General features: G+C 34.6%; 1 protein-coding gene across 1 annotated transcript; it reads left to right on the top strand.

The window, feature by feature from the left end:
• The first annotated feature begins 3,492 nt into the window (after positions 1–3,492).
• Positions 3,493–10,468, top strand: rgcc (regulator of cell cycle). The gene is made up of 5 exons (XM_051906397.1): positions 3,493–3,679; positions 3,827–4,000; positions 7,847–7,954; positions 8,058–8,120; positions 9,951–10,468. Exons 1-5 carry the CDS (start codon positions 3,646–3,648, stop codon positions 9,956–9,958), a joined length of 387 nt encoding a protein of 128 aa, XP_051762357.1. The 5' UTR covers positions 3,493–3,645; the 3' UTR covers positions 9,959–10,468.
• The last annotated feature ends 1,829 nt before the right edge of the window (positions 10,469–12,297 follow it).

The raw sequence follows: 12,297 nt of genomic DNA, 5'->3' as shown, positions 1-12,297 counted from the left end.
TTATTTTTATGTATTTTATATATTTTATAACAGTTGTGATCAGGATCTTAGATACATCTTAAGGCCCGGTTTCAGAGACGGGGCTTAAATTAGGCCTTAGTTCAATTAGGACATTTAAGTGGCTTTTATAAACGTGCCTTTGACAAAAAAAACAAAACAAAAACATAACTGATGTGTGTTTAGAGAAAAAACAACGACATTGACATATTTTAAGATATGTTGCTGCAAGTTGCTTTCAGATAAAACAGATCAAACATGCATTTTAGTCTGGGACTAGCTTAAGCCTTGTCTGTGAAACCTGGGGTAAGATTTTTAAAAGTCTAGAGTTCCCACAGTAATGGAAATTCCGGACATATCAGGAAAAGTATTACATTTAAAAACCTGGAAAAGTCATGGAGAATAACAATATGTTAAATAAACATTGAAATGTCTGTAGTGACTATATACACTGCCCGGCCCCAAAAAAAGTCGCTGTTTGGATTTTAATAGGCAAATACTTAAGAATCATTGAATGGATCTTTATTACAGTGATTATTATTTTTCTATCATGTTTTATGTTTGGCAACGGTTCTTTTAACTCTTAAAGATGGAGTGTGTAGCTTTTCATTTCTTAAACAACCATGTTGGAAGACGTATCATGGCCATATTCCAGGATGACAATGTCAAGATTCACCAGGGTTAAAATTGTGAAAGAATGGTTCAGAGAGCATGAAGAATCATTTTCACACATGAATTGGCACCTCTGAATCCAGACCTTAATTTCATTGAAAGTCTTTGGGATGTGGTGGAGTAAACTTTACAGAGTGCTTACCTCTTGCATTGTCAATACAAGATCTTGACCAAAAATTGATGCACCTCTTGATGGAAATAACATCACAGCATTTATTTCCATCGAGAGGTGCATCATTTTTTGGTCAAAATCTTGTATTGACAATGCAAGAAGTGAGCACTCTGTAAAATCTCCTCCAGCACATCCCAAAAACTTACACTGAGGTTAAGGTCAGTGCCAATTCATGAGTAAAAATGATTCTTCATGCTCCCTCCCAACCATTCTTTCACAGTTTGAGCCTGGTGAATCTTGACTTTGTCATCCTGGAATATGGCCATGATACATCTTAATACATGGTTGTTTAAGAAATGAAAAGCTACACACTCCATCTTTTAGGGTTAAAAGAACCGTTGCCAAACATTTATTATGCTAGAAAAATAATAATCACTGTAATATTGATCCATTCATAGACTCTTAAGTATTTGCCTATTAAAATCCAAACAGCAACTTTTTTTTTGGCCGGGCAGTGTATATTTGAAGATTTTATCAGGCTCTTATTTTTAGATTCAGTAATTTCACTTTAATGGCAAAAGGTTGTTAGTCAGTTATTGAAATGCCTTATTTTCAAAAATGTCACTGGTAAGAGTAAAATTAAAAACATAAAAATGTTCATCTGAAGTCTTTATTTTTTTTTCAGTCAGAAATCACTCTCAGTACAACTGCTACAAAATGATGATAAAAAAAAACAACAACCTTAAACAACATACTGGAAAAGGAACTGAAATTCAGTGATCAAAATGGTGTCCCTCAACGATTTTTAATTGCTTTTGATATGACCAAATCCTCAAAAAAACTGGCCTAAATAGTTACCACATCAGTATCCCATATTGTTTTTTGACAGCAACGTTCAGCAAATCCTTGTAAACGTTTTATTCTGTGAACTGAACAGTTTTCAGCCTCTCAGACAGTAAGTGTCGTATTTGACACCTTCCATGTGCATTTAAACCCTAAAGTCAGCAGGCAAGTGCAGCTGCAAACACATGTCTTGTTTTACCATGTGTCTACCTGCTAACTCCAACACCTAAGGTGTGAAGAATTCTTTTTAAGGTGATAAATCCCACACCCCCACTAAAAATAACAAGCAGGATTCAAACTGTCAATGATTCAGCAGTTACACTCTTAAAAAGAAAGGTTCTTTATTGGCATCTATATGGTTCATGACGAGCCTTTAACATTCATGGAATATTTCCATCTCACAAAAGGTTCTTTATGGAAAAGGAATGGAAAATGGAAAAGGGAACTTTAGACTTTCAGAATGTTCCTCACACTAAGAAAATGCTTCTTTTAAGAAATGTTCACTTAAAGGTTTTTTGGGGGAACCAAAAATGACTCTTTTATGGCATTGCTGCCAAAAAAAAAAAAAAAAAAAAAAACCTTTTGGAACCTTAAAGAGTGTAGACCTCAAAAACATTTTCTGGCTTATGGTTAAACTGCCTGTGCTGGAAGTAGGAAATATTTTCATGCCTTGTTCAACCTGGTAGTCAAAGATTTCTTAGTTTTCTTAAGCATAACCTGCTAGTTAATGTGCTTATCTCTCCAATTCAGTCCTGAAGCTTCTGGAATTGATGTCAAATACCTTGTGCATATGAACACCTGGCCAATAAAAAAGGTTCTGTATCTGAATCTAATCCAATTGCCATGAGTGAATAATATGAGTGCACATTCATTTTGTCGCCACCAGATGTCTGCAGAAACTTAACTTGGACCAGATCAGGTTTATGAATCTGTGAATGACAGTCACATGACAATGATTAGACTTGACACAGAATGAGGGTACTTTGAGTTTAACCCAAATCTAAGAGAAAAATAAGTTTTAAATAAAGTGTTATTCAAGGAATTTCTACTTTACTTTTAATTTGACAATTTACCTTACATTCAAAATATTGCAATATTTGGTGAAGCACCAAGTACTTCTAGAATATTTGTATTTATTTATCATAATCCTTTTTTTTTAAAAAATACATTATTTTGGAGAATAAATGAAAAAAGGGAATGGTTATTGAAAATTTGTGCTTTTATTCCCATATATAGCCTATTATATAATTGATCAAATATACATTTTAAAACTTATTTTAACCCTTTGACATGCTTTGAGGTTAATATTATATTTTAACATGAAGAATCAAGAATTTTATTCCTTTATTTGTTGTCTGGGGATTTTAAAAAACTATATTTATGTAATGTTTGCAAATTGACTGATTCTACCTGTCACGTATATTCTCCAAAACATTACAAATGTCACCACCATTATTATAAATAAACTTAGATCATACAATGTATGAAGAATTTTATTTTTTCACCAAACATGGACACACTCACATGTGGAAATTCCTGAGGGCTTTTTCAACTGTAATTTAGATATATTTACATACCGTATTACATTACACACTTCGCAAGCATTTTCCTGTAACATTATTACTATATTGCTGGTAAAACATTGCAACAAGTGAAGTCATGGCAAAATGAAGGGTGACCTGGACGGAGTTAAAAATAAAGCAGCACTGATGCCGTGCATGTGTCATAGTAGCTGTTTACAAACACATACTTCAGAGGTGAATGACGCCAGTCCATGTAACTCACACGGAGGACTAAAACGGGCGCGAGCGTCTCATTGGCGATGCGTTTCTCACGTCCGACACGCCTCCGTCAGTCACCGCCCCCTCCCAGAGCCGGGCAATATTTAAAACAACCCCACCGACCGCAGTGCGCGCGCTAAGGAGCTCAGACACAGGCACAGTGTGCGTTAACAAGGGAAAACAGAAGGAATTTTGTCTTATATCGGATATTTCAGAATTGGACACTAAAGAGTATAGAAGATGAAGTCTCCAAAGATAAAGTCACAGAGCAAATGTAAGTCTGAAGTTTAATAATACATTTTAAAAGTAAAAATTAAGTATGACTGTTTCAGATATAAACCCATGCAAGCTTATTACGTTGAGTACGTCGCTATAAAGATTCTGTTTCCAGACTGAAACAAACTTTGCGTGCATTTTCTAGCATTCCTTGAGGATGATGACGATCTAAACGCCGTATTGTGTGAATTCGACGCTGTCATTGAGGATTTCACGTCTCCCGTGGAAAAGAGACACTTCAGATATGATGAACACTTGAAAACCATGAAGAGACGGAGCAGCGCGAGCGTCAGCGACAGCGGCATCAGCGACTCTGAGAGTGAGTATGCATCCAAAAAGTTGGATTTGACGTGTCATTATTCCAGACGTTTGATAGCAGCGCACGTGCTCGTGTCCTGGGGTCATTATCTCTCTGCGTCACGACTTAAGCTCCGCAGCCTCAGTTACAAGTTGCACGCTGAATACTGCATAATCTTATCTAATCTAATCTGAGCCCACACACGACCACAAAGAGCAGCTGGGTTTCATTAAACGTCTTTTAACCTGTTAACTGTCACCCTTTTTCATCAATGTTCATGAATGCTTTAGAATTCATATCTAAGGTTGTTATCTTTTAAAAGATGGTACTCAGTAGAAGTGAAGCGCTTAAAAAAATGAAAGTGTAAAAGTTATAGAAGCAAATGTACTGAAATAATTTATTTTTTTTTTTTTTTGATTGTATACAAAATATATATTTTACAAAATAAATTTTAAAATCAAAGCCCTATGTCTAACCAAGTTGTGTTCCAAATTTTGTATCACAAAAATTGGGCCAACTAAAAGATTTTAAAGTACCATTTCCATGATGATTTCTAAAGTATGGGATAGGGAAGAAAGACAATAAAAAAAAATCGTGCCAAGTGTTCTGCTTTCAGGACACTGACAGTTAACAGGCTAAAAGACCTTGAAAAACCTCCTGTCTTATAGTCAGTTGTAATAGCTGTTATGGGACACACAGGTTCACTGTATGTTTATTCCATCAGTCCTACAACTGGAGATTATCCAGAATCTGATGGAGGATTGCATCATGAATGGATATGAAAGACTTTTGTTTGATAGCTTATAATTGCATAGAAAGGTTCAAAAGAAGCGGAACCATATCAGTATAAATGGGCACTTTTGTTCTAGAAGTGTTCTTGTGTTTAATGATTAAGCAAAAAGTGATCTCTTTACCCCACCCTTTTCTTTCTGGAACAAACAGGGAATGTGGCAAAATCTGTGCTTGGATAAGTAAACATCCTCTGGTGCACTCAGAGGATCAGAAAGGCGTTATGTGCCTTGCAGTCACCCTCATGGATCTGTGCAACTGCATGTTGGATCCATTTAATCCTGATGTCATTTTGTCACATGTGCCATTGATCTAGTTTAGTGGTTTCAAGCGGTTTTGCTTTAGGACTACAGGATTTGACATTGGATAAAACATCAACACAGGAAGTGTTTTTTCCATCCTTTCAAAAGCATACTCTTAAGAAACAGAAGTACACTTTAGCATACTTTTAAAATATTTTACAAATTAGCATAGAAATAAAAATTTGAATAATGTATGCAGACAATTAATTGCGTGTTAATTGAAATTAAATGAAAAATGTATTAGTTTAAATTTATATTCAATGTAGTTGTTTTGTGTTTGATCCACTTAAGTAGGACTTGTATGTAATTTAATAATTGATTCTATTGTCTTAGTAATATGGTTAAAGTGTACTGCTTAATATACTGACAAGCATTTATGCTAAACTAAAATATACTTTAATGTCATTTCTATGGAAACTTGTATGTCATGTAATTAAATATATATATATATATAATTACATATTTGTAATGAAGTTGCAATTTAGTACATTTAAAATGTATTAACTTTAAATGTAATATCAGATAACACACTACAGTTAAAATTATAATCAAGTAATGTATATGTGCTTTAGCATGTTAGTCAACATCAAAATAACATCAAAAGATTATTATTTAAACAATGATTTAAAATGTACTTTAAAGTAAAACTTAATTTGTCATGACAAAGTGCAATTTTAAAAGTTTAAATGTTTAAAGAAACAATTATTAAAGTGTACTCACTTTAAGTGCACTTAAGTACACTTAATATTCATTTATTTCAGTTCTTTAAAAAAAAAAAAAAAAAAAAAAACTTTTAAGATTTGAAGTGCACTAAGTGCACATCCAATACAATTAAGCGCACTTCTTATTCACAAGTGTATTTAATTTACTATTCTAATTATGCATAATTATATAGCTATTTGACCAATTTTAGGGTTGCAAACCACTAATGTAGATTGTCAGCTGAAAGGATCCTCTGTACTTGCTCACACGTTTCACCAGCTGATGTGCTGAAGCCCACAGGCAGGAGGGTCTAATGACTGAGGCGGTGGGCAAAGTTGAGCTTCCGTGTAATGGCACGCCTGCTCTGCCTTTAACTGTGTGCAGGGCTAAGAATGTGTAAACAAAGTTTTTTAAGATGGAGCGTGGTGTACCGGGTCAGATCTTTGGCTTTAAATGAACCTGCTCGAGGGTGGGTCACGGTTGAAACCGCTTTGAAAGTGTGCGCATGAGAGAGAGGCTGTTATTAGAGGAGTATGCATTGATTACAAACTCAACCTGCTCTGCTAGCACAGATTATCCCCCCTACCCCCTCTGGTTCTGGGTCAGTGCACATGTTTGGCAAGTCTGTGTGGTAGAGCAGTGTTGCTCCACTGGTTTCACGCTGGACATTAAGTGGTGACTCAACACACAGTAACTAAATTTTTTTTAGACTAGAGTTTTTCTAGTTGTCCATTGAATTTCAATGGTTTCATGCACTCTGCAAGGAAATGTTGCAGATGTTGCAAGTGAAATGTTATATACAATTGCCCCTGTTATGCCTTTTTGAATATTACCTTTCATGCGGTGTGCATTATAGCGGTTTGTGAATGTAAAGGTCTGCAAAGTTTTAAAGATCAAAGAGCACGACAATAAAATATTGTCTCCTAAAGTTATAATCGATTATGAACTGCTGAAACGAGTCGTCAGCATTTCCAGTTTCACTTCCTGTTACATACCTACGTAACAAATTTGCATAATTCCTGCCTTCATTGGTCTTCATTGGCTGCCCACGAACAATGTCTGCTTTAGCCTGCCCGAAACACTTTGCATGTATTTTTTTTTTGTTGTTGTTGTTGTTGTTGTTGTTGTTGTTGTTGGTTTTTTTTTTTTTTTTTTTTTTTTTTTTAAAGAAAAGAGGACTTGGGCTCGGATTGATGTGGTAAAACGGACGCCATTGTTACTGTTCATGAAACTTGTATACACAGTGATGTTTCTGACTCGTGCTGTAAGCAGTAGACCAATCACAACAGACTGGGCCATCTGACCAATCAGAGCATAGTAGCTCATGGAGAGGGGGGGCAAGTGCTTTTTGACCTTGGATGCATGTAAACTTGTTGTAGGAGGAACCTTTAAAATAGCATAATAGGGGCACTTAAATGTACACTGCCAGTCAAACGTTTGGAATAATTACGATTTTTCAATGCTGTTGAAAAAAGTATGCTCACCAAGGCTGCATTTATTTGAAATTTTTTTTTTTTTTTTTTTTTTTTTTAAATACAGTGAAAACTGCTTCAGCACTGATAATAATAAGAAACATTAATAATTAAGCAGCAAATCAGCATATTAGAATGATTTCTGAAGGGTCATGTGACTCTGAAGATGGAGTAATGATGTTGAAAGTTCAGTTTTACCATCACACGAATAATTTCAATTACATTTTAAAATATATTTAATACATTTTTTATTTATTTCAAAAACAAAGTGTAATAATTTATTCCAAACTTTTGACCAATAGTGTAGTTTGAGTTAAATTTTCTTTTACCTTACATCATTTTAGCATGTTAGCATCAATTTCCATTGAGTGACAGATGAACTAGTGTTTGCTATCCTAACTCTACACAGTTATATGTTTGTTGCATTGCATTATTGGCATTATAACTTTGCCTTTTCCCTGCTGTCTGCACTCTATCACTATTGTGAGTGATTTTGGGTCGTGATCCCCCTGTTGAGTTGAAGGAGCACTGGGCTGTACACATACAGGAAGCATTGGTTTTTCATTTCTGACTTCCTCTGTCTCTCTTTCCTTCTGTAACAGGTGCAGAGTCCTTGAACAGAAACAGTTTCAGCTTCAGTGATGAGAAGCTCAACTCTCCCAGCGTCTTCTCCCCTTCATCAAATAGTCCCCTGGTCACATCTCCTAAACGTGAGTTGAAATATGTTTCTGTTTTGTATATTTAACTCCTAAAAACTCAATTTTAGGTTTATTTGCTGTACTGTGTTGATCAACTGTGCATTGTTCTTTTTAGCTAAACTTGGAGACACTAAAGAGCTAGAGGACTTCATCGCTGACCTTGACAGAACATTAGCGAGTAAGTGCTTAATGACATGAATTTAAAGACAATGTTACTTTTGTTTTGGGGTCAAATTTTGGGTTGCTTACATCAAATGATTTTATGCATGGTATCTTTGTTGATGACCAGGGGATTATGATATACACTCACTGTGAAATGGTACAAATGTGTCAGCCAGCCCAGCAGATATTCTGCAAAAACATGTTTTGCTTTTGCACAGAATGTAAGACAGAGATTATTTGTTTACAGTTGCCGAGCAACATCACAGCACAGCACACATACATCCTTAAAACCAGAGGTGTCCAAACCTGCTCCTGGAGGGTCACTGTCCTGCAGAGTTTAGCTTTAACTTGCCTCAACACACCTACCTGGAAGTTTCTAGTATGCCTAGTAAGACCTTGTTTAGCTGGTTCAGGTGTGTTTAATTTGAGGATGGACAGTGACCATCAGGAGCAGGACTGGACACCGCTGGTGCAAACATATGATGGACAACTTTTAAATATTGTAAGAATATGAAAATAATAAAATATAAAATAAACATTACGTAATATCACAAAATAATCAGTGCAAAAACAGCTTTATTAATTACGAATATGATTATAATGAACAATTTTAAGAGAAAATAATCAAATTATATAAAGTACCTTTTGGGTATTTCACTGGATCATAATATATAAAATATATAATGGAAATAAAAAAATAAGGTTAATTTTCTCTATATATATTAAAGTTTGGGGTCAGTAAGATGTATTTTTTTTTTTTTTTTTTTTTTTTAACAAGAACCTTTTTTAACACTAATAATAATAAATGTTTCTTGAGGAGCCAATCAGCATATTAGAAGGATTTCTGAAGGATTATGTGACACTGACTGGAGTAATGATGCTGAAAATTCAGCTTTGATCAGAAGAATAAATTATATTTTAACATATAAAGTTATTTTAAATAGTAATAATATTTTACAATATTGCTGTTTTTACTGTATTTTTGATTTTAAAAATGCAGCCTTTTGGCGAGCATAAAAGATTTCTTTCAAAAACATAAAATCTTACCAACTTTTGAATGGTAGGTTTATTCAGTGTATTATTGTAATTAAAAACTCATAGATATGTGATTTTGTTCATACCACTGCTCCTTTTGTCAACCATTAGATGTGGGACAGTACATGTAGATTGTGGGAAGAAACAATACACTCTTGTATCAACAGGTAATTTTTAAAGATGCTAATCATTGGGTCAATCATACTCACTCCTCCACTTCCTCAGTGATGCATTAACACAGTTAAGTTGATTTGTTTTGGAGTGAGCGCTCCGACACTGTAGAGTGCTGTAACTTGCCTCGGAGAGAGCGGTGTGTGTGTGTGTGTGTGTGTGTGTGTGTGTGTGTGTGTGTGTGTGTGTGTGTGTGTGTGTACACCTTCAATGACTCAAACTCAAAAGTTCTGAGGGGGATCGCCACAGAGAAAGCCGTCATATCCTTCATATTGTACAGTTGTTTTTTTTTTTTTTTTTTGCTTCAAAACAGTCATAAAGCATTTTTGTTATGACAACTTTCCTCCCTCTCTCTGACCTTTATAATCTCATGGGCAGTTTTTGCTGCTGTGCTTTGAAGATTTACATTTATGCAGACTCCTTTAAATTTTCCCCACTGGTGTCAGCGTAAGCTACTACAGTAGATGCTTCTGTTCATGCGCTGAACAGCTATTGAAAGACTTGCTAATTTGGATAAAGAGCTCATTAAGAGGGTGTTCATAAAAAGAGGACTTGCGTACACACCAAGAATAACCTTGACACCCAAGGACCTGGAAATGTACTAAGTTTGTTCTCTGCTTGCCTGTTGTTTTTCCTCCAGGCATGTGAGTAAGAGACGGGATGACTGGAGCCCAACACATTGTAGCTCCGCCGGGGGACGACAGCCAGATCGCACCTGACAAACCTGAACTACTGTGAAGACGGAGGAGACATGGTCCTGGTTTTTACATGCTGAAGTTCACGAAGACTTTTTTTGTATTCTTACGCCTATACAAACAAACCCAAACAAATGCATAAGAAATACACATTTGACAGTAATGGCTGTGCTCTCTGAAAAACTTGAGCTGTAAGATTATTTAAATAGCTTTTTATAGAAATATATTTGTAATTTTATAGAGTTGGTTATTGTAAATTTATCTGTAATACTATTTTGTGAATTTATATTTTTGTATTTCATGTAAATATTGTTTCAGACTCGCCTTGCTATATGAAGCCTTTCCTGTTTCACATGAGGATAAACTCCATTCTTAATTCATTAGAAAAACTGGAAAAGCAATATAACACGTATTTAATACAACTAATGTCTTCAAGAGATTAAAGTTGACAGATTTTAAGATATGTTTTATGGTGTGTCTCCTTGCATCAAAAACCTTTGAGTGTGTAGTATTTTCATTCTCCGTGTGGATACAAGACTTACTTTAAAAGCCGGTTTCACGGACAAGGCTTAAGCTAGTCCTAGACTAAAATGCACGTTTGAGCTGTTTTAACTGAAAGCAACTTGCACTGACATATCTTACATATGTCAGTGCCATTGTTTTGTCTCAAGATGCACATCATTTATAAAAGCTACTTAAATGTCCTAATAGTTTAAGCCCTGTCTGTGAAACCAGGCCTATGAGTTATTAATCCTTAATTCTATTAATGCTAATTAATTCAGGGCTGTGAGTCAGTCTGCTTGTGCTCATGAATAGTCTGTGAATGACTGACCCCACAGCAGTTGCTCTGGGAATATGTGACACCTGCTCACCGCCTCAGCACTTTGTGTCCAAATCTGTGTTTGTCTGCTGTGCTCTGAGTCTGTCACCATCCATTTATAATGTGATCATTAAACAAGAAGTAATATTTTCTACAGTATTTTGATTCACTATCTGCCAAATGTTTAACTACTGTAACTAACTAAATAAGAAAACTGCAAAATAACTACACTAGTGATTAGGGTTGGAAAGATTTTTTTAGTGTTTTTGAAAGAAGTCTCTTATTCTCACCAAGACTGCATTTATTTTTTAATCAAAAATACAATAAAAACAGCCATATTGTGACATTGTTTAAAATAACTGTATTTTAATGTTTTAAGAAGTAATTTATTCCTGTGATGACAAAGCTGAATTTTTTTCTCCAGTCTTCAGTGTCACGTGATCCTTCAGAAATCATTCTAATATGCTGACTTGATGCACAAGAAACATTTAGTATTATCAATGTTGAAAACAGTTGTGATGCTCAATATTTTTGTGAAACTTATGCATTTTTCAGGATTCTTTGATGAATCGAAAGTTCAAAAGAATTTGTATATATATATATATAAATTTAATTAATATAATTAATCAATTTTATATTAATTGTCAATTCATACAATTACACAAGTATATTATAAATAATTATAATTAATATAAATATATTAAATAATAAGCAGCAAAAGACATGCAATTTTGTGTCTAAAGTTTTTCACTATAAACAGCTTCAATTTAGAGTGAGCGATATAGGAGGCGTGGCTTTATTGCATCAGATATGTCACTTTGCTCATAGCTGATTGATCCAGTTTGGGTTTGCAATCTCTAACCCTGAATAAAATCTGCTCTGGAGGAGGTCAGCCGTGTAGCAAAAGTTATCAAAAACTATTCCACCTTGCGCCACAAAAAAACAAAAACAAAAGAAAAAAACAGGAGTTTGCTCAAACTAATCTCAAACTTACCTGGGTAGCAACTGAAACCTGCTTCATGCAACAGGCCTCGGTAGCTATCCTGAAATTAAATGTATTAGTTTTTCTTGAATACTTAAACACATTTGTGCACTCTGACATCACATTTTCAAAACCGTTAACACAGGCTAAAACTGAAGCTCACTGGCCAAAATACTAATTTTGTTTACAAAATGCTCTAACACTCACAAAAAAAATGAAAACTTGCAACAAAAGCAAATATTTACATCAAACACCACAACTTCTGGTCAAATTAATATATTCTTTCAGTCAATCATTACACAATGGACAACAAAATACAGCTATCAATATGAAATATATACTTTTTAAACTCAGATATGCTGAAAAAAGCAACCAAAGGAAACTTAAGGGTGGAAATATCTAAAAAACAAAACAAAATAAAGAGTTGAAATACATAGAACTTCACATTTAGTCCATTTGTTCCTGACAATTATGCCACAGGTTCTCATCT

The sequence above is a fragment of the Ctenopharyngodon idella genome, chromosome 9, assembly GCF_019924925.1.
Source record: "Ctenopharyngodon idella isolate HZGC_01 chromosome 9, HZGC01, whole genome shotgun sequence".
NCBI lineage: Eukaryota > Metazoa > Chordata > Actinopteri > Cypriniformes > Xenocyprididae > Ctenopharyngodon > Ctenopharyngodon idella.
This window is presented reverse-complemented; position numbering and strand designations above follow the sequence as displayed.

Bases quoted from the DNA above. Each gene is read 5' to 3' on its own strand.
- rgcc (XM_051906397.1), top strand. From the start codon at position 3,646: ATGAAGTCTCCAAAGATAAAGTCACAGAGCAAAT. The intron at 3,680-3,826 runs GTAAGTCTGAAG...TGCATTTTCTAG, and splicing joins GATAAAGTCACAGAGCAAAT to CATTCCTTGAGGATGATGAC. The intron at 7,955-8,057 runs GTGAGTTGAAAT...TGTTCTTTTTAG, and splicing joins CCTGGTCACATCTCCTAAAC to CTAAACTTGGAGACACTAAA.